Source organism: Onychostoma macrolepis, chromosome 06, assembly GCF_012432095.1.
Source record: "Onychostoma macrolepis isolate SWU-2019 chromosome 06, ASM1243209v1, whole genome shotgun sequence".
Classification (NCBI taxonomy): Eukaryota; Metazoa; Chordata; class Actinopteri; order Cypriniformes; family Cyprinidae; genus Onychostoma; species Onychostoma macrolepis.
This window is the reverse complement of record NC_081160.1, coordinates 10,234,090-10,257,016: the sequence shown is the minus strand read 5'-3', so window position 1 is coordinate 10,257,016 and position 22,927 is coordinate 10,234,090. Positions and strand designations below refer to the sequence as shown.

Genomic DNA, 22,927 nt, shown 5'->3' with positions numbered 1-22,927 from the left:
AAAAGTGATGCTAAAGACTTTTACATTGTTGTGAAAAAAAAACTACATATTAGAATGATTTCTGAAGGATCATATGACACTTATGGAGTAATGAAGCTGAAAATTCAGCTTTGCCATCACAGAAATAAATACAATTTTAGAATTTATTAAAATTAGTGCTGGGCAACGATTAATCGCATCCAAAATAAAAGTTTTTGTTTATATAATATATGTGTGTGTGTACGGTGTATATTCATTATGTATATATAAATACACACACATGCATGTATATATTAAGAAAGCATGTATATAGAAAGTTTTTGTGTTTATATATGAAATATATTTAATACATATCAGTTATATGAATATAAATATACAGTCATGGCCAAAAATATCGGCACCCTAGGTAAATATGATCAAAGGCGGCTGTGAAAATTAATCTGCATTGTTAATCCTTTTGATCTTTTATTAAAAAAATTCACAAAAATCTAACCTTTCATTGGATAATAAAAATTTTAAATGGGGAGAAGCTTGGTTTTGTGCTCAGTGACCCATTTTTGTGTTGTTTTTGAGGTTTCTTGAAGTCAGTCACTTATTGATTTTTTTATCTGTTGGTATTTGATAGAATCCATGATGCTAAACAAGTCTAAAACTTGATGTCCAGGACCTCCAGCAGAAATATAGGCCCACAACATCAAAAATACAGCAGTATATTTCATTGTACACATGGGGTACTTTTTATCCCTGTGTTCACCAAACCCATCTTGAGTGTTTGCTGCTAAAAAGCTCATTTTTTAGTTTCATCTGACCATAGAAGCCAGTCCCATTTAAAGTTCCAGTTGTGTCTGATAACTGAATATGCTGGAGTTTGTTTTTGGATGAGCTAGGAGAATTTTTCTTGAAACCCTCCCAAACAACGTGGTGATGTAGGTGCTGTTTGACTTTATTTTTATTTTTAAGGTTTTCTGACCCCGAGACTCAACTATTTTCTGCAATTCTCCAGCTGTGGTCCTTGGAGAGTCATTAGCCACTCAAACTCTCCTTCTCACCATGCATTAGGATGATAAAGAACCACACGTCCTCTTCCAGGCAGTTTTGTAACATTTTCTGTTGATTGGAAATTCTTAATTATTGCCCTGATGGTGGAAATGGGAATTTTCACTGCTGTTTTCTTAATGCCACTTCATTAATTTGTGAAGCTCAATTATCTTTATCTTTAATATTCTTTGGTTTTTCTCATTGTGATGGATGATTAAGGGAATTTGGGCTTTGTTTTCCCTCCTATTTATATTTCTGTGAAACAGGAAGCCATGGCTTGATAATTTCATGTTCATAATCACCCTGGAGTGCTCAAAATTGTGAATATGAATGGGAATATACTTCAGAGATATTTTACTCATAAGAATTTCTAGGGGTGCCAATAATTGTGTCCAACGTGTATTTGATAAAAACATTTATTTCAAAATGATATTTCCCCCCATTTTAAATTCTTATTATCCAATGAAAGGTTAGATTTTTATGAATTGTTTTTAAATAAAAGATCAAAAGGATTAACAATGCAGATAAATTTTCACAGCTACCTTTGATCATATTTACCAAGGGTGCCAATATTTTTGGCCATGACTGTACACGTGTAAATACATGTAAATATTTTCAAAATATATACTGTATGTGTGCGTCTTTATATATACATAATAAATATACACAGTACACACACATATATTATGTAAGCAAAAACTTTTATTTTGGATGTGATTAATTGCGATTAATCATTGCCCAGCACTAATTAAAATAGAAAAATATTATTTTAAACTGTAATAATATTTCAGTTTTTATCAAAAGTGTCCAGTGACAAACTTGTATCATTATTTGAAAACTTTGGATAAATAAATGGACCTAAACATTTATTTATTTAGCAACTTAAAAAAAAAAAAAAACTTGAAAAAGTAATATTTAGGATTTTATGGATATGCCTTCATTGCCTACATTTGTACAATTTTGTGTATGCATTTATACCAAGCAGTAGCACTTGGTGTAAATGGGTCTTCAGTTTACAGTAAGTAGTTCATAACCCAGCAGGGTGAGAATACAGTTCTGAAGTGTTGTAAGGTCATCTGTGTATGTGTTTGAGAGAGGAATGATGCAGGGAATGATGGATGAGTGTGTGTCAGCTCAGAGAGTGTGTGATTAATTAGACTGGGCTTGTGTGGGTGGCCGTGGCCTCTTGAGAGCAGAGGATCAGTGCTTGTTTAAAATGTTCCCAATCACCCTTATTGATCCTTTCCCAAAGGGGGCCAATATATTGTCAGTGAGGGAAGAATATGCGTGCATGTATGTATACACATCAGTGTGTTACATGCAGTATGTATCCGAATGAAATTTAATCAGCATATTTCAAGCAGTATTAAATACCATGTATTTATGCATTCAGTGGTTCTCAACTAGGGGGTTTTGACCCAAACAATGGGTCACCGATCTGTTACCGGACAGAACAGAAAAACAATGAAATCTCTGTAACTCATGTAAGATTGACAAAATTAATCATGTATAAGCAGTGGATACACATTGAATACACATAGAAAAATATGTTCTCTTACAATGCATAGATAAGATTGTAAAATATATAGGTGTCAGGTAGTATTTTGGTTCACATTCTGGTCACTTGGTAGAAGCAAGTCAAACAAGACGGAAACAAACAGACAGGTTCCATGACAGTTTCAAACTACGCAAGATAAAATAAAGCAAGGCCAAGACTAAATTAAAAACACTGTAACCACACTGCAATGTTTTGTGTACTGATTTTTATAATATAAATTATATTTTACCATTAAACAAATTATTATATATAGCAAACACTACCTTTTGGTCAGAAATGATTTTTTTTCAAGAAATTAATGCTTTTATACAGCAAGAATGCATGAAATTCATCAAAAGTGACAGTAAAGACAATAATGTTGCTAAAGATTTCTATAAAAAAAGGGAAAAAAAAGCATTCCATTCATGAATGAATCCTAAAAAAATGTGTATCCCCGTTTCCACAAAAATATTAAGCAACAGGATCATGTGACACTTGAGACTGGAGGAATGGCTGCTGCAAAATTCAGCTTTACCATTACAGGAATAAATTACATTTCAAAATTTCTTGACATAGAAAACAGCTATTTTACTGTTAAAAAAAAAAAAACGTTTTTACTGTATTTTTCCTCAAATAAGTGTAGCCTGGGTGAGCATAAGAGGAAAAAAAAAAAATTACTAACCCCAAAATTTTGAATGGTAGTGTATGTTAAAATGCACAATAATTTTGCTAGTCAATTTTCATAGTAACACAATGTTTGATTTTATAGACTGATTTGATTTTTTTTTCTTTCTCACTGTGTTGAAATTGCCATTTGATGTTCAGTTTAAAATCTGGGAATTTTAGCAAAACCAATTGAGAAGCACTGATCTGATGCACCATCTCTACCATGACGTTAACATTTGAGAGTTTTGAGACACCATCTGTTCCACTTAATTCTCTCTATGGTGCCACCATGTGGTCATGGCAGAGTGGAATCATGGGAAATAAGAAACCCTGATAATCCTTAGATTGTACAGATACTGATTAGGCAGATACATAAACATTGTGCCAAGATGTTATTTATTCTTGGATGATAAATCTCTAAACCTTATGTTTTATCATCCATTGTAATCTGAAAAAAGCTCTTTAAAAATGTAAAATAAATAAATAAATAAAACACACATACACATAATCTGTTGATGACGCTGTGATTTATTATGATTGATATTCTGGGGTTTATATGAAAATGTATTCTATTTCCTCCTTCACTGTGGGAGACCTGTTTAAAACATTTGATATTTGCAAATGTAAAGAAGAAGCATTCATATTTTCTGTATTGAAACAAAGAGATTTTTCTTGTCGTTTCTGACCTGTAGGGGTCTTCTATGAGAAATTGGGCTACATTAATGGACCTCACTCACCCCCTATTTATTTCTCGCCATCACTATCTTTCTTTCACTCTTTCCCTATCCTCCCTCCTCCCTTTCCTTTTTCCTAACCCTGGAGAGCCACTTTGTCTTGCCCTGATTCACGTTTTTTGAAAAGGTTGAACGTTGTCAGACGCTGCCCGGGCCTCTTCCCCAGCCCCCATTCGTCAGGCAGGCACTTAAGTGAAATATTATAAATAATCTACAGTATTGAAATCTTTTATCAGCTGTGTCACTTTCATTATTCAATAAGCGATTAGTAACAGTCTCCCAATTTAGCCATTAAGCACTTGTGCGTGGGGCCGGGGAGTGCTGTCACGCCGCGGGCCTGCTGAGGGATAAGGCTGTCAGCCTCTCTGTTATTCATGAGCTCCACCAGCCAGGTACCGCGCTCATAGTGTTTTATATAACACACGCATACTGTCATGCTCAGGTACTGCGCTCGTAGTGTTTTATGGAACTCACACACACATACATGTTTTCTCATACATGCTTACTGCTTAAACAGTGTGTATGTGTGACAAACCCTGGTAAAAACATTGGGTCACATTTCATTCCAAAATTCAAAGAAATAAATGATATTTTGCTGAAAGACAATGAAACTTATTTTAGGACCATTAAGATTGTTTGCACTGGGACATTATTATTTTCTTTGGAGTTATGCACAATTTACCACTGCATTCTCATTACTGTAATACAAAAAAATCTAATTAGCATTACTGTTTTGCTCTACTACAAAAAATGAATCAAGTCTTCATGCATCGTGGTAATTTTGGTTGTTTGTACTTTATATGCATATTTAAATGCTTTTAATACAGCTTAATACATAATGCTGTGAAAAAAGTTACATGATTAAGGGAACACGAAACACAAAAGATGTTTCTAAAAATGTTCTGATCATTCTCTTCCATACATTTACAATTAATGAGGCATGGAGTTCAAAAATGCAAAATAAATAGCTATAAAAACTGTCCATATGATGCAAGAGCTATATTTCAAGTCTTATGAAGTCATGTGATAACAAACTGAAATTTAAGTAACTCATTAAAAATCCTGACATCTGCCCTAACTGTCCTTGGTATATTCATAAGTTGATTTGAGAAAAAGTTGCTTGCACAAGTTTCTTTGAGTCAGTCTTTTAATCAATTGATTGAACAGAAGCCTGAATGATTCATTCACAAAATCGGATTGATCCAGCTCTCAAGTTCCAAACAAGCTCACACTGATGAAGTGATTTAATCATGAAATCATGGATTATGGATGATCATGGAATTGTGACAAAAATTTTGGTTCCTTACACAAAATGCAAAAAGTCCATAGCAATCGCAATTCATATTTTATCATGAAATATGCTTGTTTTTGGTAGTACTGTCCCTTTAAATTCTCATCAAAATAATCTCACAGTGCTTTAAAAGCTTAATTTGCTTAATTTTTTTCATGCAATGTATTATTAATTCTTTTGATTTTGAGGTGAAATATGACCTAAAGATGTTTCACCTATATACAATAAACTGGTTTTGGTATTTTACTTTTGTTATTTAGCTTAAGCTTTTATCCAAAGTGTGCTTAAAATACACTCATAGACACAATGATATGTTGATCCTTCAGCCTTTGAGTTACCAGTTTAGATCTCAAATCAGCCACACCAAAATATTATACATCAGTATAAATGACACACTGCATTTGTAAGACTCTCTCCATATAGTCACTTTAATAATGTTACTTTAGCAATGGTCATCAAGACATTCTACAGTTGTCTTTAAGTTCTTTCATCTTAAATGCTGGTTGTTACTGTTTTAGGAGCATCGTTTTAGAAATGTGTCCCTGAACGCGCACAGTCTCAACATGCTGATGAGTCTCAGCTAACATTATGACAGTTCAGGGGTCTTTCTCTAATTTCAGCTCACCTGCTCTTCTCCTTTCACCGAGACAAAGTCTTCTCACACACGTTCTTCTTTTATCCCCCTGAAGATCAATCGATCCCAGCATGCCGTGCATTTTTACAGTCCTCGCATCCCCCCCCCCACAGAGGGCCGCTGAAAGCCCACCACTCAAATGGCAAAGTTACTGCACGGACGATCACAGTTTATCAATTACCGCTGAGCTGTAGGGCCCTAAGTGGCCCTTGTTAAGTAATTACTACGTTTGATGAGAGCAGGAGAATGTGAGAGCCTTTGAAACCGGATCAGGCAGACGGCGTGGGCTCTGCACTGCACAAGGACAGCGGGAGACTCATGAATGCCTTGATGATCGCACAAAGACATGGATACCTCAGGAAGGCGATACGTTTTTAGAAGCAGCCAGAAAGAGAAAGACATTCCAGAAGATGTCGGGGCCTCACAGGTGTCCTCGGCTGGAATCGGTCTGGCACGTGGCTGCGACGTTTAATTAAAGCATTCTGCAGGTGAACAGCTCTGCGCTGTTACTGACAGGAACAAAGTGAAGATGGTCTTGTGGCTTCCTAATGGTATGGAAAAAGGACCATTTATATCTTAAACTAAAAGTTGCTCTCTGTGATCAACAAAAGCCGTTTTGAAATGTTGTTTAAGACCTACAAATGAGAGAGAGAGAAGTTAAGAGCCGACATTCATGGAATTGATGTTATTAGAAGGCGAAGAATGGTTTGTGTGGGGGATCAAGCGTGGCACGCAGACAATAAGACAGAGTAAATCTATCGCATACAGAGTCTATTGTGTGGAAAATAGCTTGATTCCGGGCCACGTTATTGTAGTTTTTTATTTCCCCGTCTAATGCTGTGCACATGGAAAGGACTGGATGGGATTGTTTTTCCAGGATTACTGTTGTGTAACAAATGTCCCCTTTGGCCTAAGGGGAAAAGAGTGAGACTGCATTGAGCCGAAGTGACTTCAGGTCAGTTGTCAGCACAGCTGGGAAATTAGCAGTTATTTAAAGAGACGAGACTAGACCTATGAACACAGTGAACTGAGAAAGAAATGATTTAAACTGGATTTTGCTTATCACAGTAATTTTAGAATAATTATTTTTTTGGGAACAGATTTCAGTTTTTTTTTTTTATTATTATTATTTTAAAATGGGGAATATTTCTGTTAGTATTTTCTTTTGGTTATTCCTGGGAATTTTCACCATGCCTTCACCTTATTCTCTCTTAAGTACTTTTAATAGTTTTTGTTTGTTTGTTTGTTTTACCCATGTCCCAGATTCAGACTTTCAGTCTTAAAATATGAAAATCTATAAAAAATATTACGTTTAAACTGTGTGAAATAAACACACGGTGAAATAAACACATCAATTATTAAAATGCAAAAAATGCATAAAGGTTATCGAAGTTTATGTATAAACATGTCTTCTCAAGTATTTAAGTGTTTTTACTAAGAGAGTTGATATAACGTGAACACGGTATTTTTGTGAACATTTCCAGTCAGACTGTAAATTTGTCAAGTTATGCAAATGTTACAGTGTCACTTACCATTGTCATTTCCATCACAGAATGCTGTTAAAGACGGTACATAATTTGGTGTGTTGGAATTGCATGGTGGTGGGAATTTTACATTAAGATAAAATTAGAATCTTGTGATGCATTTGTTTACTATTGGACATTGTTAGTGAAGAAATTATACTAGCGTCTACAGGGCCAAAACACTCTTTACTCTACTCTTTTTTTTTTTTTTTTTTTTTCGTCTTTTATGAAATGCACGCATTTATTAATTCATCTTTATTTTTCATTTAGCCACTCTGCTTGATAACATGGACTTAATATGTTTTGTCTTGCAGTTTTCCACTCAAACGGTGCATTATTATGCCTTTTTAAACTAATGCAATGTGTTTTCAACCCCTGCTTCAAACCCAATGACTTCATTAGCCAATTAAACATTTCTGTATAATTCTCATTTGTTTGAAAATTGCACTTTTAACTGCTGACTGCAGTTCATCCTTTGTTTTCACCATGCCTTTCTCAGTCATTTATATTTCACTTCTGTGATGCTTCCTGTTCATTTCCCAAATATTTCTCTTTGTGGCTCTTCTACTTTCTCCACTCCTGTCATTTGTTTTGTTTTCTTTCTCTCCACCTATTCCTCTGCCTGTCATCGGATGCAGCCAAACGTAGGGCATGGAAACTAAATCGCGTCGGTAGTCTGCGCAACATTTACAGCAGTGCCTCCAATGCTGAAGGTAACTAGCCCCAGAAAACAGACCGAGGGGGAAGTCAGCATACCCCTCTTTTATTTTTCAGACAAGCCCCTCACACATGCGGTGAGACCCCATGATTATGCTTTATCCTTCTGTCCTTCCTGATCGTTCACCCCCGCAACACTCCCTGCATGGCAATTCCGTTTTTTTAGAGCATGTGACGATTGTAAAATGATACTTTGCTTCCATAATCGTGTTTGTATGTGTAAAAGTGTCGTGTTTGAGTTTCGATGATTTAGTGCAATGATGGTAAATTGGATGATGTCAATTGGTGATATTGGACTCATTGTGGGAGGTGACGTGCACTTTGGCCCCTCCCTTCCTCGCCCCCTTTCCCATGACTCCACCCCTCCTCTGCTTTATTTATTTGTTCACATTTTTCCCTGGATGTGAATAATTCCTGTAATATTTGCCAGGTTATTAATGCTGGATGCTTGAAAGGGGAGGGGATAATATGGGAATTAATGACCTGTGTCACAAAGCAATACTGTGTGCCTTGACATTTCGCTCGGTTAATTTGTGTTTCCAACCATTCAACTCTTCCACTGTACCCCCGAGCACTACCGTCTGGGCCGTGTGGAGGTAACACCCCCCTGCCTCATTTCTGTTCACGCTGCATTCTTGCTTTCCGAGTTGATTGTGTGCCGTTTGTCGGTAAAGGTTGCCTGTGTCAGAGTTCACAAATTTCCTTGCTTCTGCAATATTACAGCGCAAGAATAGAAAAGCATGAAAGTGATTGGATACTTTCAGTCTAAATTGTGCAAATCATAATGATTGCCCTATTAGTGGCTTGTGGAATATTGAGAGCAGTACCAGGCACCCGATGAATGATAGCTGCCCCCGTTTTAAAGTTTAAGGGCGAAATAGAGGGGAGGGGTGGCAGCCTGATGCCCTGTCATCGCAGTTTTTGTATTACACAATTGTTTTCTTATTAATTGTGTGCTAAGGGGAGGAGGCGGAGCCAATCTTCATATTTGCCTCCAAATATCGTCTTTCTGCATTGTTGCTTTTCATAATTGTCAAATACCGCCCTCTCCCCAACAGCACTGCGATTTAATTAGGGTGAGAACATTGCTGCTGACCCCAGAGGGCCCGGTGCCTTTGAAGGGTGGGTCCAATCTAGGCTGGGATGCTCCAGTGATCCCACCAGCCCCCAAACCTTGCAAATGTTAATAAAAAAAACCTTTAAATGAATAAATAATAGGCCCAGACTCCCCAGCCACTTTTTGTTGATGTTTTGAGTTTGACTTTTGCTGTAAATGAGCACATTTTCTAATGTCTGCTTGTTTCTTTGAACCAGAACGGGAAAGATCTCTTTCCTACAGTTCCCTTTTCTGAGGCCAGAAAGGTTTAAGCACTCTGGCTGCCAAGCATGTCTTTCCGTAAAGGGAGGAATTTTGGGATTTGAACACAAGGCTCTTTTACAGCAGTGAAGGCGGCCCGTGGCCCTGCGGGACCTTTAATATTCTTGTATGATAGGAGTCCAATTAGGCCTGTGATTGACTGAAGGAGAGGAAATGGTGTGGCTGCACAGATTTCCCGCTGATTAAACTTGTGAAATGGCCTCACGGGGAGATGATTCGAAGAGCCGTCTCAGAACATTGTATAGCTGGAAGAGAAATCTCACAGACAATGGGGGTTAAAGACTTGTTAATGTGAAGAACAAAAAATAAACCATGAATACAATTAATACATTTGTTTTTAACTTGCTTTTAGCTGAATGATTGATTCATAGAGACAGACTATCAGCATAAAATCTGGTCCACATTACAGCGTATTGTAGCAAGAACTTCCCACTTAAGGCCCAGACACACCAAACTGACATCAAAGAACTAAAGCTGACTGGTGTGTTGCATCACATTGCCTGTGTCTGGGCTGAAAAGTTGCTTTTGAACACACTGCAAAGACTACAGCTAACAGCCTTCTGGTATGTACGTGTAAAACATGTATGTTCTGTGTCTGCGTGAGAGAATTCGCCCAGACTGTGGATATACAAAGTGTGAGCAAAATCATCTTTGTAGGCCCTCTTGGCTCCCCTATTTCACTTCTGTTGTAATCATATCATTGATAATAATACGAAATTTTACTTGAGCATCAAATCAGCATATTAGAGTGATTTCAGAAGGATCATGTGACACTGAACTGGAGTAAGGGCTGCTGAAAATTCAGCTTTGCAAACAGAAATAAATAGCATTTTAAGATATATTCAAATAGAAAACAGTTATTTTAAATTTTAAATAATAATATTCCGCAATTTTGTTGTATTTTTGATCACCCTTGTTGAGCATTAAAAAAAATCTTTCCAAAGCATCAGGAAATCTTAATTGTTCCATACTTTTGACCGGTAGTGTAGGTTTATCTTCCAGGGATACCAGCTGTTCGTGATAGATTATATTGGAGAGTTTATACTAGAATGGCAGAGTTTCCAGGTTGTTTCCGGTCCCTGTTTCTCATTGGCCTTGCAGATGCCATCGGGAGCGTGGGGTTTTCCACTTTGTATGGCATTTTGGCCTTAGGGATGCCTCTTTTGTGTGTGTGTGGAGGGGTATTACTTCCCTGATTACTTCTTCATTATGTAATTGCCCCTCCAGAGTAAATTATAAACAGAATGTGTAAAGTGTGTGATCTCTTTCTGCCTCAGATCGCGTTTCGGGTGGGATCCCTTTGATTGTGACACACCACCACATCTCATCAATGCAGGTTCTCTGTTCGAGCATCTGCGTGCCCCTTCCATTGCTGTCCCCTCTGATCACCCAGTCAATGGCCTTTTGTTCCTAACACTTTCCAAATGTTGACCCTCAGTGCCGTTAAATAACCTCCTTCCATGTCTCCATACTCAAACTCCAGAGATAAACTCTTGAAAAGGGGGCTCTCGCTCTCACTCCCTCACTCCCTCACTCCCTCACACACTCACACACACATTTTCCTAATTGTCTCGTGATTGGCCCATTAACCTAACCAGGGCCCTGGATAGCAGATCCATATGTCAGTTTGCCTAGGGAGCGTTGTGGACAGGACCAGAAAGATCGGGACTCTGGTCTGGTCTGGTTTGTAATTAGTGGCATATCCTGACAAGGGTCGTGGGGCAAGCCCCCCAGGTCAGGGGTTGTGGAGTGTGTCCCGCAGCTAACAGGTGCTCTACAGGGGCGAGAATCCTTCATTGTGAATTTTATTCTAGAACGGTAAAACCACAGTGTTTTGAGTTAATCATTCATGTAATTTTATTAAGATGCATTGAGAAAATTGTAAACACCACATAAAATGTTCATGAGTTGCTTCAAAACAAATGAACAAACAAAAAATTACTTTACTTAATGGGAAAATACAGTTTCTCTGTTGTTGTAGCTGTTGATTAGTAATCATCTTGACTCTTTTCTCCCATCTGGTGTAGAACAAGAGGACAACTTTGAGTTCATCATCGTTTCTCTGACGGGACAGACCTGGAATTTTGAGGCAACGTCCTATGAGGAGCGGGACGCATGGGTTCAGGCCATTGAGAGCCAGATTCTGGCGAGTCTACAGTCCTGTGAAAGCAGCAAACAGAAGGTAGAAAATTTACATATAGTAAATGGATTAGTTACTTGATTCTTATCCATTAATATATGCAAAAATACACTAAAAATGCAATTCATACATACAGTAACCCGAATACACCTCTTCTATAAAGTAAAAAATGCCATCAGGGCAAAAAGAATTTATAAGAATAAAATGCTAAAAAAAAAAAGAAACCCAACAATTACGTGGTTTGATGTAATCTTTCATTTTCATTTATTTATTTTTTTAAACTGCTGCATTTCTTGTTGATAAAAGAAAAACATTTGTTTTCCAAAGTAGTGTGATCCAACACAGTATTAAAGACAAAAATGTATGTAATAACGCTTTTTACAATAAATATTCCAAAGCAGTTTTATAGTTAACCTTATGAGTAAAACAAAAAAACTTTCAAGTAAAAATAATTCTAATGATGATTTTTTCCCTCTCTAAAATTTTACATGGATCTCCTCCTTATTTGCTGACATCCTTTATCAAAGTGCTGATGTTGTATCATGTACAAAAGATCATTAAAATGCTACACCTTGTTGTATGACTGAAAATATGCATATATGACTAAACAGTATGTATATCATGCATACATTCTTGCACACATTTAGAAACTGTAATTACTTTCGTTCTAATATTACCCTTTTGCAGTATTACATTCCTGCTTCACAGCTACAGTCTTAGCTTTCAACCCACTGTGTGTTTATGCCTCAGGCCAGGGAAAATTGCATTTCCCTGGACCTTCTACCGAGTGCCTCTGTTCTTTTTATTTAGTTCCCCTTCTTTCCCTGCTTTTGAATCTCATTTCAGCATGAAATGCTGTGTAGTCAAAAATTGTCTAATGATGCTTCATAATATGCTTTATAAGTCATTACCATTCAAATAAACTTTAACTTGCGTGAATGTGCCCACAGTCTCGTCTGAGCAGCCAATCAGAAGCCATCGCTCTGCAGTCTGTCAGGAACATGAGAGGAAACACACGCTGTGTGGATTGTGAAGCCCAGAGTGAGTTTTGTTATAAACAGAGATCTGCATGTACCTTTTGTTATGTACATTATGATTTAATGATGTACTGTTCTATATATATATATATATATATATATATATATATATATATATATGTATGTATGTATGAACATCCAGAATGACCATCTCTGTCAATCCATCTGGAAAAAATAAGGTTATATATGCCATATGTATGTGGAAATGCTGTGTATAAACTAAAGGACTGTTTCTGTTTATCTGTCTTTTTAGACCCTGATTGGGCCAGTCTGAACTTGGGGGCTTTGATCTGTATAGAATGTTCAGGCATTCATCGCAACCTGGGTACTCACCTGTCTCGTGTCCGCTCTTTGGACCTGGACGAGTGGCCTCTAGAGCTCATCAAGGTCATGTCGGCCATCGGCAATGAGTTGGCTAATAGTGTGTGGGAAGCCAATGCTCAAGGACGCCTAAAGCCTGCCCCTGATGCCACCAGGTACACATTTACATCATTTTATCTTTCATCTGTTTGAGCATTTCTCAAAATCATTGCATTCTATCATTTCTGTCATTATTTGCACTTCATGTAAACAAGGTGCTGATTTTTACTTTTAAAAAAAACATTAGCGTAGAGGAGTGAGTACCACCATGATTTTTCTTTGCAGTTTGGTAATCATGCATCATCAAACCACAATTCCAGTTTCAAGCAGTTGTCATATGAGCAGGTGAATTATACGCAGGTTGTCAAGCATGTTAGGTTTCTTCTCATCATGTTTAGCATGTCATCACTTCTAGAATACCAGTGCATGCAGTGAACATGTGACAGCGGGTTTGTACTGCGCCAGAGAAATTTAATATACAGATGACTGTACTATATATTGAATATAATGCTGAAAATAATTTTAATTCTAAATAAATTTGATAAGTGACAATAATAATTTAAAAACTATATATACAAATATAAAACATGTCATTGAAAGTGTAAAAGCGTATCAACCGTAAAAATCTACAGAAAAGTATGGAATTTTGAAATGGAATATGTGTAGGAACTCTGGAAAACGTACTCTTTTCCGTGACATAAACATATTTTCTTAACAGTCCAGCAGTTGATATTTGTCATCTTTTTCAATCTGCCTTATGGCATATGTGTGTGGAGTTTTGTGGAAAAACCTAAAATCAGATTTTTCCTTTTCCTTGCTCCTCCATCTTTAGCTGCGTAATTATCGGCAGAGAGGCATTAGTCCCACCAGCCATCATAACAAATTAGTGCTGACTGCTGGCCGCCAAAATATCGACTTCCCATTCCACGCCGGCCTCATTAGTCACCTGAAGCACCTTTTAATTACTCCCCTCCTCTCTGAAAATCTTTCGATATGGATCCGCCATTTTCTGCCGCCCGTTGTCGATGTGCTAATGCGATTATAGTTCCTCATGTAGCTGTTTATTTATGTATGTGAAGCCATGTGGCCCCCTGAGTGGGAAGAGGAGATTACAGAGAGGGTCAATATTATCTCAATTAACCTCAGTCACTGGACACAGTCCTGCAGTCATCTCTCTACTCATCCTCAATACTCCTGCTGAAATAGACGAAGTGTAATTCAGTTTGATTCCTTCATGTTTTTGACTGGAACTGGCTTTTACTTGGTGACATTAATAGTTGATGTGTAATACATTTATAGGCTAAGCAGTGAAGATACAAGGGAAAAAAAAAACGGGAAAAAAAAATGTCGGCACAATCTTTTTCCGTTTAACTTTAGTGCATAAATTTTACATTGTTACTTCAAATGTTGCAAACATTTGTTTGAAAACACTTTTTGACGAGAAAAAGGGCTTTAACGCAAATAAATGTGGTGTCACATGACAATTAAAAAAAAGTAACAAAAACATGACATGACGACACATGACATTTTGCATTGTTGCTTAAAATGTCGCAAAAACATTTGTTTGGAAACACAAAACACCTGGTTTGTTTTTTTCGAGAAATGGGGTTTGTTTTGTTTCAAAGAGATGAGGAACAAATAGGCTACTAGCCTATGTCATTTGCGTAGTACATGAAATTATTATTATATATATATATATTTTTGCGATACAATAAAACAATACATTTTTTTTATTGATGGGGTCATTGCACATACCATTGTATCGGTAAAAAGCCAATTGGATGGAATCAGGCTGGAAACAGCAAATTTATCAATTTTTTTAGGTATATTCTCGTTGTCGATAACAAAACTCAATCAACCTATTAGAATGATTTCTGAACAATCATGTGACCAACGCTAATGGCTGCTGAAAATTAAGATGTCATTTTACATTTTTGATCAATGCTGCCAAAAAAATCATTTATTATTATTATTATTATTATAAAAAGTATTATTTACTGTTTTTTTTGTTTTTTTTTAAGATTCAATTTCTGTCAGATTCTTATTAACCCCCTGCAGTTCCCTCATGAAACTCTAGGTGTCCAAGAGGCCTGATCGGGAAACTGTTTCAGCCCGATAAAAGACATTAAAAAACTTAAAACTTGAAATCACTGAGAATCATGTAGAATTAGACTTGCATTTTAAAGATTACGTTGTACACCCTGTGATCGTGCACGCATTTGATTTTGTCAGTGCTCTGTTGCTTGTAATTTGCTGTCTTCCCGTCTTTAGCTGGGCAGTTGAATTGATTTAGCTTGTAACCGTCCAACTGGCTTCACTCTGATTTGATGAGAGCACATTTGACCATAATAAATGTGTGAAATCTGAAATAAGAATATAATCTAATGCATATTCTCTTTACATCTCTGAAAATATTGAGTTTTCGACATGATTTGTATCCGAAGCATATGAAATTCATGGTCTTCTCGGTTAGCATGTCTCAGCAGTGAGACTCTGAAGCAGGCACGTGCAGAAGGGGGGGCTTTGGGGGCTTAAGCCCCTGCCCTTTTTCAAAATTATTCAGAAGTGCCCCTCTCAGACAAATAGCAACGATATTGTGGTCAATAAAACAAAATGCATTTGAATTATAATTAACATGACAATGTGTACAAAACAGTAAAATAGCTCAAAAGTCGGAAAATTCCTGTTTATTTTTACATATCTGTCAATCTGAGGCGTTGCTATGGGTCTGTACAGTAACTCTCGAGCCATATATGGTTCTTTCAGAACCAAACAAATAAACCAAACAATATTTTAAACTTTTTTTTCATCAATAATCAAAGCTAGTGTGTCGATTTAATTAAAAATCCATATATTAGCTTATGTATTTTAGAATATTACATAATTCATCAATGTCCGTTTGTCATGTATAATACACCAACCAATCATGATCTGGCACAAGTTCAAATTTCATTGGACAATAATGTGAAGTGGAGCGGTCATTTTCTGTTCTTATTCTTAAATCGGCATGAGACAGACAAGCTTATTTGTGGAGCGATCTGGATCTGCGGTTTGTCTCATTTTATAAATCAAATTACATCGCTTAGAAAATGTATGCTAAATGACTACAAAAGCGCTGCACAAAACCACGCAATAATGGTAATCACAGTAGGCTATTCAATTCCCTTATATTTATGTATGATATACATTGTTTACTATTTGATGAAACACTCATAGTTAATGAAGCCCAAGTGCCACCTACAGGCATGTTATGCGAAGTGTAGGCTGGCGAAATGGTGACATGAAAGGACTTTATTATATTACCATTTTTGATAATTATGCAGCGTTATGAAAGTTTCTTATGCTCATCAAGCCTGCATTTATTTGATCAAAAATACAGAAGAACTGTAATATTGTGAAATATTATTACAATTTAAAAGAATGTTTTTCTGTTTTAATATACTTTAAAGTATAATTTATTTCTGTAATCAAAGCTGAATTTTCAGCATCATTATTCCAGTCTTCAGTGCATGATCCTTCAGAAATAATTCTAATATGCTGATTTATTATCAGTGTTGGAAACAGTTGTACCGCTTAAATGTTTCTTAATTTTTTTGGAACCTGTGATACTTTTTTGGGGTTCATTGATAAATAAAAAGTTAAAAAGAACAGCATTTATTCGAAATAGAGATGTTTTCAAACAATATCAATCTTTACTATCACCGTTTCTATCAATTTCTATCAATCCTTGCTGAATAAATCTAATTTCTTTAAAAAAAAAAAAAAAATACTAACCTCAAGCTTTTGAACTGTAGTGTATATTGTTACAAAAGTTATATTTGAAATAAATGCAGTTATTTTTTTACTTTTTATTCATCAAAGAATCTTGAAAAAAGTATCACAGGTTTCCAACATTGCTAATAAATCAGTAATGCATAAAGTGTATTTTAAAGTATAAATGCAGGCTTGATGACCATAAGTGACTAATTGCAAAAATATAAAATAGTAATGGATCCAAACATTTGACATATATATATTATATATATTTTATAATATATATTGCCCCTATTTTACATTTGAGCCCCTGCCCCTGAGGAACTCTCTGCACGTCCCTGCTCTGAAGTGTTGTCTTGTTGCTAAATGCTGATATTCAGCGAGCTTGTGTCCTGGTGAACAGCTCGGGCATTGGTGTGTGCGCTCTGCATCCAGGATTGGTGGCTGATAAATGAAAACCCTCCCTCGTGGTCTCTCAAGTGAGTAATAGAGCTCGAAATTTCATTTTGCAAGCGACTGATTTAATGATCCAAAGGGTAATTAATGGGCTGATTATCTTAATGTTAAATATGGCCAGCAGCAATTAGACTGACCTCCCGCCTGTCAAGGTCTGGGCTACTCTCGTCTTTCAATTAGGGGTCTGTTTGGGGGGTGTGAGCTGGAGGTAAGGAGGAAGAGAGACGCTGTCTTCCACACCTCTGTCTCCGCATGTATCATCCCTCGTTCCGCAGGCTCGAATTATGTTTGGGACTGATCCCATTCAGACAGTCCACCTGAATCCGACAAGAGAAATTAGAGGCTGTTGTCAGCCACTATCTTTTCCCATTTTTTTTTTCTCGACCAAGCTGTCTATATGGTTTTGTTTAGCATTTAGCCTCAACAACCTTCTTCCTCCAGCACTCTCTGTTAATTGTCTTTTGAGAGAATGTCAAGAGTTGAATTAAAAGTGCTGTATGTTAGCCGTTCTTAATCATTTACTGATTTGGACACGCCCCTATTTTCAAAACCCTGCCCTTAAAGGATACAGTTGTTTGGTTGTATACAGAACACTAGTGTGGTATCTCAGTGTTGTCAAAATTGTCAACAATAATGGTAGAAAAATGCCATTCTTAGGGGCCATTCACACAGGGGGAAAAAAAGCAAGGTGAGAGATTTTTTTTTTTTTTTTTTTTTAGAGGTTAAAAGCATTACATGGCTGACAGGAAGAAAGTAGCTGAAAATCTTTAGGCTGGCTAAACAAAGAATATGACTATGCACAATATACTGATGCCGTATTGTTTATCATATCTGTCGATATTGATTTTTTTTTTTTTTAATTTATGTGGATGCTAATTTCCCCTATTATCTAATATCCCCCTATTAACACACCTAATATTTACAAAATCAAAAAATTCTAAAGTTTAAAAAGGTTTTTGTTTTTTTGTTTTTTTAAATAATTACCTCTATGTATTGCAAAACCAAATGAGTAAAATTTAAAAATGGTCAAGCAAGCTCCATTGGACCACTTGAAATGGATTGACACTGATGCCTAAAACTGATTGTAGCATTTACAAAAATTCATTTTAGTGTTTTATTTTTAATTTTATTTAAAATTGTAAAATTTTAAAGTTGGCTTTTCATCGGTTGTTTGATTTAGCATAACAGTTATCGCAAAAAAAAAAAAAAAACAATTATCGTTTTGTTAATAAATGTTAATACCTAAATGACTTAAAATAATTTTTTCTTTTTGTTCTTATTGCGTAATAGGGCTAATTTCTGCTAATCTATAAAAAAAAATGTTTTTAAAAACTTGTAGCTTTTAAGAACTAGATAAATCAGTTTTAAAAAATCAATGATTATTTTAGCCATAAAAACTTGTTTTCTGTATTTAACCATTTACTTCGAAGCAAAGGGAAAGTTTCATGTGCTGCTTGGCCGTTATGTATGATAGAGCCCGAGAGAATCTCTAAACATACCCATTAACCTTTTACTGCTTGTGATAAATTCACACCTCCACTGCCTTTAAAAGTCTATGAGGTCACTCAAAGACACCGCTATGGGCTTATTTTTGGGACTGTTTGACCACACACACATTGACGTGCACTCTCTTGTAGGCGATAGGTTTTGGCATGAGTGCTCTTTGGTGGCAGCTAGGCCATGTTGCAGTCTCATTTTTTTAATTAGTGTGGTGCTGCCATGGACACCAGAGCCCCCACTCCCCTGCCTCATACACTCCATGCCGGTCTGTATTAGCGGCCCAGGCAGGGTAGGAGTGACAGCTCTGCTAATTGCGCCTCGTGGTGACTTATTGGGAGGGTGGCGCTCGCTGGCATCTCACACTGCCAACCCTCAGCAACACTCTGACGTTTCACAGCCTGTCACCAAGCGTGAATATCTTAAAGTGTGAAATGCATGCATTGTGTATGTGTTTCACACACCCCTTTGTTCCGAGTGAATGTTAGTGATATACTTGTTTTTCCATGTTATCTGAGTGTAATGGCGCAAAACTTTTTTTACACAGTAGGGCTTTTGCGATATCACCATATTTCACTGCATGATTATTGAGTCCAAACGAAATTATGATAATAAGAGAGTGCTTCAGGGATGATGTATTTTTGTATGCCAAAACCTGCAAACAAGTTCGAATTTTAGCACCTGTGGTTTCATCTTCCTGAAGTCGGTAGGGTGTTTTGAATGGCTTTTTGGTTCAGTGGATTAAATGAGGTATGTGGTTAACACAAGCTCAGGATATTTTCACATTTTATTCTACAACATATTATACATCAGTCTTGGAAAAGGCAGTTGCTAACAAGTGGCTAAATGGGACTAGTTTTGTCAGGGACATTAAATGCCAATACACTTAACAGGTAAACTCAACTACTCACTAGTGTATGTGTTTATAATCGCACTCTTGTAAACTATTCTAACTCAGAATTTGATGGAAGAATTATTATTTTTTTAAGATAAACATTGAAAGAGTTGTCAAAAGCTTAATGGTGGTGATATTAAAGTCATGCGATAATGGTGTAGTTTGTGTATAACTACAGCCTGTGTTTAACTTTTCAATTTTGGCAAGTGTTCTGTATTTAAAGGAATACTTCACCCAAAAATAGAAAAAAATTCTGTCATTAATTACTCACCCTCGTGTCGTTCCAAACCTGTAAGACCTTCGTTCGTCTTCAGAACACAAATTAAGATATTTTTTATGCATTCCGAGATCTCTCTGACCCTCCGTAGACAGCAGGGATTCTTACACGATCAAAGCTTAGAAACGTAACAAGGAGATCGTTAAAATAATCCATGTGACATCAGTGGTTCAACCGTAACGTTACGAAGCTACGAGAATACTTTTTGTGCGCAAAGAAAACAAAAATAACGACTTAATTCAAAAATTCGTCTCCTCCGCATCACCCTATAGCACCATTTTGGAGACTATCACATACGTAAACAACATTTGCAATGTATGTATGCGGATACGTTGTTTACGTTCAGATCAGGGAGTAAACAACGTAAAAAGACAACGTATACGCGTACGGTGCTGCTGACACAGAACAGCATACGTTGTTTACATATGTGATCCTCTCCAAAATGACGCTATAGGGTGACGCGGAGACAACAAATTGTTGAATAAAGTCGTTATTTTTGTTTTCTTTGCACACAAAAAGTATTCTCGTAGCTTCGTAAAGTTACAGTTGAACCACTAATGTCACATGGATTATTATAACGATCTCCTTGCTATGTTTCTGGGCCTTGATTGTGTAAGGATCCTTGCTGTCAATGGGAGGGTCAGAGAGCTCTCAGAATGCATCAAAATATCTTAATTTGTGTTCCGAAGACGAACAAAGGTCTTACAGGTTTGGAACGACATGAGGGTGATTAATTAATGACAGAATTTTCATTTTTGGGTGAACTATCCTTTTAAGCTTAAAAATGCATAAAACTTGAACCATTAAAGGGATAGTTCACCCAAAAATGAAAATTCTGTCATCATTTACTCACCCTCAAGTAGTTCCAAACCTGTATGAATTTCTTTGTTCTGCCGAACACAAAGGAAGATATTTTGAAGCAAGTTTGTAACCAGGCTGTTTTGAGGCACCATTGACTTCCATAGTAGGAAAAAAAAAATACTATGGAAGTCAATGGTGCCCCAGAACCCACATTCTTCAGAATATCTTCCTTTGTGTTCAGCAGAACAAAGACATTTGTGAGTAAATGATGACAGAATTTTCATTTTTGGGTGAACTATCCCTTTAAGATCATCATAATGAACCAAATGTGTAAGATTTGTAAACTTTTGTTGGTCACACAGCTTATTTTCTGCAATAACCCAAAAAGCCAATGGAAAAAAAACATTTTCCTTTTGTCGAGGGAACCAATGTGATGGTAACTTTTGGGTTTACTTACAAAAATGTTTTTACTGCGGTGCTCTATATTATTGTGGTATATAGAAATCCAATGTCCAATGCTGTGAGCTTTAACAATACAATTAAGACCTAATGTATAATTTCCCATTTCAGAGCTAGCAAACTAACCAACTTGCTAACAAACTTACTTTCTCAACCATAGTGAAATCTACAGGATGATGAAGGTGGGTGAACAGGTTTGTGCTATTGCCCCGTTTTTTTTTTTTTAATTTTACGGAAACCAAAACTTTTTCAGGGTGTGCATTGAGTTTCTTGCTTTTGTCTGTCACCCCCTCTGACATGACATTGTGCGGCAGTAGTATTTTATGACTGGTGTCAACCAGCATTCAGGTGCAGTATCGTCACCTGCTATGTGGGACTTTTTATGGTATTATTGTATGTGTAGTATTAACATGATGTCGTTTTTAAATATCACGGTTATCATCAATAACGGTATATTGCGACACCTCTATTACACAATAGATATCATTATAAAAAGGACTTTGAGTGAAGACTTTGTGTTCTACATGAGTGTAGTCTGTTCTAGAGGGGTCTTACCTCCATCAGACAGCTGAGATATTGAGCTCCACACACCGCCTGACTCCCGTAGCCTCATGCGTCATCATGAGCAATGCCTGGCCTATAATAATTCAGCAGTAAGTGGCTAAAAAGGAGCCTCTTTATGGCCAGATATCGGTCTCTGAAAGGGCAGAGCTAACAGATTTCAAATTAGACCCAGCTCTTAATCTGGGCCGGGGTGCAGGTGTGCGTCCCCAAAGCTAAGATCAGATTGGGCCCTGGGGACTAGGATGTGGGGGGTGAGTTAGGGAGACCTGCTGGGTTTCATTCTTCCTCAAATCCAGACGTAGACGGAGAGCGATGTGCTATTAATGTCCCATGAGCCGCTTACTCGCTGAACTTTCTCATTGTGGGGAAGGAAAGAAGAAAAATCACGTTTCAGATTTGAATATGTACCATACACCTTGTTTCTGTCATTTACTTTTCTTCCTTTCACCAGCATTATCCTGTCAGTGCCGTCAGGCATTCACGGAGGTCCATTTCTTCAGCATTAACTAGCTGATCCTGTGATGGTCAGCCTCTGACCTCTTGCCTCCGAGAAGACCGGTGATATGAGCTAACTCATGGCCTGCATGTTAAACAGCTCTCAGTGTCGCTGTCTCTCCTTGCCTTTTTCTCTTTCACTGACAGAAAGCGCTGCGCAAATGTTTCAAATAATTGGCTGCCCCGTTCTAATTCATCTGTAAAAGGACTTCTTGATTAGATTAGGCTAATAGACATTATTTTTTACATGACTGCCTACCATTGCCCGTAATCATGTCCCAACTAGGTTAACAAGCCTCCCAATTTACTATTGACATTAAACTGGCTGACAAGAGCCAATCAGAGCGCAGCATATTATGAGGAGGACTGATAATATGAAGCAAGAGGGCATTTAATGCCTGAATCATCACAATGTCTACCTTTCCGTCCAATTTAATACAGAATAAATAATGTGTATATATTTGCGTGGCTTTTTCTCTCCCTTTCCCTTGCTCTGTCAGTGTTTTCATTGGTATTCTTTGGTATGAATGTCACGTTTCATTATTTTTTTGTTTAAATGCCTCTTTTTGAAGTGTTAAAACTGTTAATATGATAGATTGACAAGTATGTCAGTTAGTCGAAGACTTTGTTCTCGTGCAGGAAATTTGGCTTTGAATCCAGCCTGCTTCACAACTAGTTCCCGCCTTTTCTTTCCGC

The 22,927-nt window shown here is 36.9% G+C and overlaps 1 protein-coding gene across 4 annotated transcripts in view; it reads left to right on the top strand.

The window, feature by feature from the left end:
* Positions 1 to 22,927, top strand: part of agap1 (ArfGAP with GTPase domain, ankyrin repeat and PH domain 1) — a 179,676-nt gene that overhangs the window by 144,638 nt on the left and 12,111 nt on the right. For all 4 annotated transcript variants that reach the window (XM_058780222.1, XM_058780223.1, XM_058780220.1 and 1 more), the window contains 3 exons: positions 11,525 to 11,679; positions 12,588 to 12,678; positions 12,928 to 13,150. In XM_058780222.1, the coding sequence (XP_058636205.1) occupies positions 11,525 to 11,679; positions 12,588 to 12,678; positions 12,928 to 13,150 (469 nt within the window). The remainder of the gene's footprint in view (positions 1 to 11,524; positions 11,680 to 12,587; positions 12,679 to 12,927; positions 13,151 to 22,927) is intronic.